Below are 6,767 nucleotides of genomic sequence, written 5' to 3'. Positions count from 1 at the left end.
TAAAAAACTTAAAGTGTATTTGTTCTCCAGAGTATGTTTTCTATCTGTGCTAAATTTCATCAAGATCTGTTACGATGTAACAATCATCTATCCAACCAACATTCGCATTTATAATAGGATGTTTAACAATTTATGATATTGGTGTATTCTAACAATCACTATATATTACTAGCAGTTGTTTATGACTTCGTTCATGTAGAATTAAAAAAAAAAAAAAAACAGAAGAAACAAGCCCGGTAATTTTTGATTTTTTCAAAAATACAAAAATCCAACAATACAAAGCTTTCCTCTTTATAATATTAGATTATACTTACAACTCCTCGTACTCCTCCTCCTCCCCCTCGTCGAACAACGAGTTGAAGTCCGACTCGTCATGGCTGTTACTTCCTCTGCAACAAACCTCCACATTAATGTTACACTTTATGTCACTTTCAAAGCACTACGTAACAAGATAATCGTGTACATTAGGGCGCAGTTTCATGGTCGTTAGCGTTTATAACTTTATGTCACTGATTGTTCCGAGTATTTTCATAACACTTGTGTAGACTGATGATTTTATTAGTCGTTAGCCCGCACGCGTGTTTTCGACTAATGAAACTATGCTCTTATATCAACAACACTATATAAATATTCAGTTATGTTATTTACGTTTGTCTACATAAAATGTTTATGTACGAGATATTATACAATCTTACGGTTAGTATACTAAATGGAGGGCCAACTTTAGTACTTTTTTCTTCCCACCCATTCTCTTATAAGAAAAAGATGGGAAGGGAACATGTATTTGACGGCGGAGTAGACGCATAGGAAGGGAGAACATCCTCTTATGTGCGTCTCCTCCGTCGATTAAGGGTAGGTAACGCATTCGCTATTAAGAATTTCTATGGGCAGTGGTCTCTTCGCCAGTTTGACGGATTCACGTAGCCGTTTGCTCGTTTGCCTCTTTGATATAAAAAAAACTGATAAAAAACTACGTATACAATAAATTGTTTACGAAATACCGGTTTGTAAATAAAGTGCTACGAAAAAAATAAAAAATGTAAGAAAAGCATACCGGTCGTTATCGGAGTTAGGATGATGTGCTTGTGCCGCCTCGTCTTCTGTAAACAATACAGCTTCATATTACTTGATCTTTTCACGTAAATAAAGATAATGAATATTACTGATGGAGTATACAGTCGGTAACAAAGTTCTGTTATGAGTAAATGTTTAGTCGAGCTAAGACAATTGTATTTATGAAGCTGTATTATTCACTATAACTACAGGCATGTTGCCAACAGATACCTTCTCTCGACTTGAGCAGGTCCAATCTCTTCTTCTTCATCTCCGCGCTCAGGTTCTCCACCATCTTCTCTATAAACGAGTCCAGCACTAAACTCTTGCACTCCGACGTTATTGGTTTCCTGAAAATGTTACATTTGTTATGCCGAAAACAACCAAAAGTACAATCAGGGAATCTGGTGGTATTTCACCTCAAAAATACATTCATTAGGACATTTTGGATAATTAATTTTTATTAGTAGTTATTAGTTTTTATATTTTTATTAGTTTAGTTAGTTATAAGACTTGTTATGAGCGTCACCAGTCGATGATTAAGACTATGCCATGACTATGACTTAGACTATGATGATGAAGAGCTATCTTGAGGGCAACTAACATGAATATGGTGTAATTAGAAGTAATTTTTATGTCTATTTTACTTTTGTTGATTCTCTAGGGTGGTAGGCCCCCCTCTTTAACGCGTGTGGTAGTATGTTCTCAAATACAATGTTTACTGTTTTTTTTTCTTAATAATTCATGTTTCTAACTCACCTACAAATGGGGCACTCCCATTTCTTCTTCTTCCACATAGTGATGCAGTATTTGCAGAATGTGTGCGCGCAGTTGAGCGTGGTGGCGCACACGAACAACTCCGCACAGATGCTGCACTGCAGCTCATTCTCCATTATATCCGCGAACTCCGCCACCGCACTCTCCTTTGCTGTAATCTCACCATTTTCGTTCTCCGCTTTCAGCATCTCCTTTTCATTCTCCACTGATCTTAGTTGACTCTTAACCTAAAAATTGTACATATAAACTTATTTACAATGCTATTGGTTACAATAATCTAATGTTTACAAAATGTTATTGCTAATCAATTATAAAAATACGTTACAATCAACCACATTTGACTTTAAAAAATGTACAGTATTACTTTAGTATAATTATACATTTTACTGCAACAATAAAAATTAGGAAAATAATTAGAAAATTAATATTTAAAAAGTTAACCTTATCTAATTGTTCGAGAAGAGAATTGATAACTTCAGTGGACTGTTCGGAATGTTTCTGTATCCTCTCTGCAGCCAGCGCGGCCAGTTCCGTCTCTCTGTCTTCTACTCGAGTCTGAAAATATATAAAAAACATTACTAAGCTCGCAAATGCCTACCTTCGTCACAAAACATATATCATATGACCACCATATTATGACCTTGTCTCTTGCCTATTTATAAACATATAAATGGTAGTGACACATAATAAAATGTACCTTTAATTCTACAATAGATTTGTTCGCATTGACTTTGGCTTCAAATAACTTCTTCTGTAATTCCTCTCTTTCATGTATCTGAAACAAAGCAGTATTACCACAATATTTCTAAAAAAATATCAGATTTTTCATTGATCTTAAAAATAATCTTACAAGTTCTTCCATTTTAACTTTTTCCTCTTCGCTGACTTTTTTCAATTCCTCAACTTTTTTAGTTAACTCTTTCTCAACTTCAAATTTATGTTGTTCTGTCTCCTTTTCTTTTGATTCCAGTTTACTTTTTAAAACCTTCAAATCTTGTAACAATTCAGTTTCCCTCAACTTTTTTTGCTCTTCCAGTGCCTTTATTTCCTACAAAAATCATAGAATAACCAATGTAATTAAAAATACCATAGAAAAGACTTTATGGTATACAATGAATGGTTATACATTGAAACCTAGTAATCGTAAAAAAAAGTCCAGGTCATATTTAATGCTAAAATTCATAAATATTTGCAGAAATCAAACATTTCTCTATAGAAGTGTGTCAATATTACACTTTACTTACTATTACATATTTCATAAATTCCATAAAACACTTTCTGATGTAAAGTGTAAAAAGATCATAATAAAACTGGATATGAACAAATTACCTTTTCGTTAGCTAATTTCAGAGTTTCCGTTTCATTTCGTAACATCTCCTCTAGTTTTCTTTTCTCTACTTTACGAATTTCTTCTTGCTCCCACATTTTAGCTTCGAGTTTGCTCAATAAATCTTGTTTAGAAGAACTTTCTCTGTTTATTTCACTCAGAAATTCTTCTCTTTCTTTTAAAAGTTTCTGTTTTAGGGAGACATTTTCTAAAATGAGTTCCGATTCTATTGCATTGTGTTTCTCAATTTCTTCCTGTCAAATTTGTTACATAATATGTTAAAACAATTCCCGATGTATTAGACTATTTAAACAATGGATAATGCATTATTTAAAAAATACATTACTTACTAAAATAAAAACACAAACTTATGCTTTTTTTAACCTACCTTTAGGCTAGAAATTTTCCCTTCCATTTCCTTTTTTAAAGAAGCAAGTTCTCCATCTCTCTCTTGTATGAGTAGGGCTCTTTGTTCTTCAATTGTAGTTTTGCCATCTTCCAAGCAATCCATTTTTGTAGTATAAAGCTTGTTTAAAATTTGCATTTTTTGCATCATTTCTGTTTGTAAGCGATCCTTTAACAATTGAGAGTTCTTTTGGATATCCTGTGCATTTTGAATTTTTTCAGCAATGTGTTGCATTTCTGAACTTTGTGAGTTTTCAAATTTGATTTTCACATTGTTTATAATATCAGCAGAGTCAACATCATTTTCAAGTTTTATGCGTTTATTGGAAGGTTCACAATCTATGTTTTCATCTTTGATGCTTGTGTTTGGCTTTATGAATGAAAAAACAAATTCCTTTGCTGGGTCCAGAATAATAACGTCGAGATTATTAAGTTTCCTGTACTTGCCATTGCCTAACTTTATACCGTTAAGCTCTATTCCAAAACTACTGTGATCCTCAATAAACCATTCATCAAATGTTTTTCTAATGATGCAGTGATTTCTAGATATTGCTATAACTGGTATAACGACGGAGTTCTTTAATCCTCGTCCTATGGTTAACTAAAAATGAAACATTAAATAAATAATTTTAAATAAAGGAAAAACCTATCAGCTAAAGTAAGACGTAGTTGAGAAACAAAACTCACAATGGTTGAAGTTACTTTAATTTTTTCTAAGGTTTCGTACTCAGGTTTTAACTTTTTGGTAGAAATTAAATATGGTACGTCGTTATCCTGCATGTTTATATCATTTATCTTGTTAATTGATTAACATATTATTTAAAGCTGTTAATCACAGCAAAATAAAATGTACCAATATTTCTTTAAAAATATAACTTTGTTCAATTATAATTCGTTTACACAATATATTCACAGTATTCTAAATTCTATTGCTAACAAAAACTCTCAGACTAAGAATATACTAAGCCTTAGTAAAAACTGGATTGTACGAAACGAAATCGAAATGGCTGAAATTTGACAGATATACACAGAATCACAGAAAAACTATATAACTGACATATGGTGATTTTAGCACAGAATATAAATTGTTGTCTTCACGAAACAGGTATAGATCTACAAGGATTTTATGGGAGTTTTTTGACATTGACGGAAGGGTGCCTGATTGTAGACTTACCAGTAAGCAAAAAATTCCCACCTTCTTTCGGAATTCATATCGTAATGTATTATCATATAGTTTTATTTGCTGATTATAGGGTCCTATGGCCCCACATACATTTTAAAATGGAAACATTCAACCGTGCATTTGCCGCTTCTTTAGATGTCAAAACAGAACGCTTTCAAGACGACAATGTTAGTTCACAAAATTGCCAACAGCCATATGATCCTTCCCTGTTGGTTTATTCTACATTATATATGTAGAATGTGGCGCGCTCATGACTGACTTAATAATGTTTCTGGGCAGAATATTAGACAAAAAGTCATTTTCTTGCAAACAAGTATCTTCAATAAATATGTACGTTAAATGTACCGTAAGAGAAAAATATGAGGATTGATTTTTAATTGCATAACTTAGAAAATTCTTGTACAAAACATATTGCTATGTCTGATTTTTCTGAAGGAATAAAAGGGGTCACCGCTTTTTTAAGTTTGTTTAATATGTTTTTACACAAGTGTTTTGCGGTGGGAACGCTCCTAGATTTTTTCAGTAATCGTTCTTATCTTTAGAAATTCACAAAGGATCTCTCTCTGGTTTTCTTTAACACACTGGTTGTCTATAATTCAGCGGTAAAGAGATGCGGGCGACATCAAGTATGATGAGATAATCATGACTGGTGGAGAAAGTTTGCAATATTGAAAGAATATCTTACGTAGGTATTAACCAATGGAGACAGAGACAAATGTAATTTCAATGACAAAAAAAGAAATGATTTGTTTTTACTCCTTTCTGGTTATTATTGGACTGTATTATTAATATTTGTATAGTATAGGTGTTATAGAGTATAATTTCGTTAAGTGTAAAATAAGCCAGAAAAAAACAAAAACAAAATTTAAAACAGTTTACTTCGTAAAACTCGCCAACAAAAAACTTATTAAGTAAGAAAAGTTAAAATTCAGCTAAACATCATTTTAAAAGCTGTTGTGAAAGAGGGTACGTAAGGAGGATAAAGGGATACCGAAGTGAAAGCATATTTCTTGCCGGATAAAACGAATAGATAGAGGTCTTTAATATAAACGAAGCAGACTTTAGTACTCTCGAAAAATGTAAGGCAGCGGTTAAGTACATAATGAATTTTTAACGCTATGGGTTTTGATGTTTTGGCATGAGACGTCTCTAAAGTTGTTCGACAATTTGCAACTCATTTTTCATGATGAAATGATTCGTTTCTGTGAAGTTGTACCACTTTATGCCTATTATCGAATGGGCCTGCTCCGATAATTTTTTAAAGCCTCATTTTAGTTTCAGTTTTTTTTAGATCCTCAAAAATTATGTTCATTTAATTATTTATGATTCGTTCGTTAATGTTCAAAACTTAATTACACAAACCCATTAACAATTAAAAAAAAATGCTGGTGCCACCTGAATTTACACTTAGATGATGGAATAAGATTGATCGAGTAGTTTTCCCAAATTTTCAGTAAATAAAACATTAATTTATATGACATTTACTTAGAAAAAAAGCATTTCTGTAGCATCAAATCTTATTAAAGTGAAACAAAATTTAAGTATTTCTTCCGGTATTATAACAATTATTTGGTGTGAAACACTTTGGCATGAAAGTCGTAAATTCATTTTCGGAGTCCTTTGAGATTTTGAGGACAACATTTGTATCTTCTTAAATTATGACCGCCTCGGGCATTCTTTTATCCGAATCATTCTAAATTGATTGTTTCTCTAAGCGTTCATTTCGTTACCAGTGACCATGTTAATTTAATATTTGCTATTTCCTTTATACTTCGAGATTAATGGAAAAATATCGTTATTTAAATACATAATATTAAAGTACACATAATTATATAATGAACAACTTTTTTAGTGTGATCATGGATCATGGGCGTAGCCAGGGGGGCAAAAGGGGCAGCTGCATACTACGATTTTGACAAGTTGCAATTTGCATTGCAATAGTAAATAATAGGATACAGTTTTCGGACAAAGGCAGCTCGCGATGAAGAAACAATAGCACTCGACTGAGTGATATAATTTCCC

General features: G+C 32.4%; 1 protein-coding gene across 2 annotated transcripts; it reads right to left on the bottom strand.

Moving 5' to 3' along the window:
- Positions 1–276: 276 nt before the first annotated feature.
- On the bottom strand, positions 277–4,576 carry LOC106106743 (E3 ubiquitin-protein ligase RNF8-like). Of its 2 annotated transcripts, XM_013287390.1 has the most exons (10): positions 4,250–4,576; positions 3,546–4,163; positions 3,160–3,411; positions 2,681–2,878; positions 2,528–2,605; positions 2,272–2,385; positions 1,813–2,057; positions 1,285–1,403; positions 1,055–1,100; positions 291–389 (listed from the first exon to the last, which is right to left on the bottom strand). In XM_013287390.1, the coding sequence occupies exons 1-10, from the start codon at positions 4,340–4,342 to the stop codon at positions 311–313; spliced, it is 1,842 nt and encodes a 613-aa protein (XP_013142844.1). In that variant the 5' UTR covers positions 4,343–4,576; the 3' UTR covers positions 291–310. The 2 variants fall into 2 exon arrangements, with proteins under 2 accessions (XP_013142845.1, XP_013142844.1); XM_013287391.1 differs by lacking the exon at positions 1,055–1,100 and having other exon boundaries at positions 277–389; positions 4,250–4,575.
- Positions 4,577–6,767: the final 2,191 nt, after the last annotated feature.

Source organism: Papilio polytes, unplaced genomic scaffold (genome assembly GCF_000836215.1).
Source record: "Papilio polytes unplaced genomic scaffold, Ppol_1.0 DF822178.1, whole genome shotgun sequence".
Lineage (NCBI taxonomy): Eukaryota > Metazoa > Arthropoda > Insecta > Lepidoptera > Papilionidae > Papilio > Papilio polytes.
This window is presented reverse-complemented; position numbering and strand designations above follow the sequence as displayed.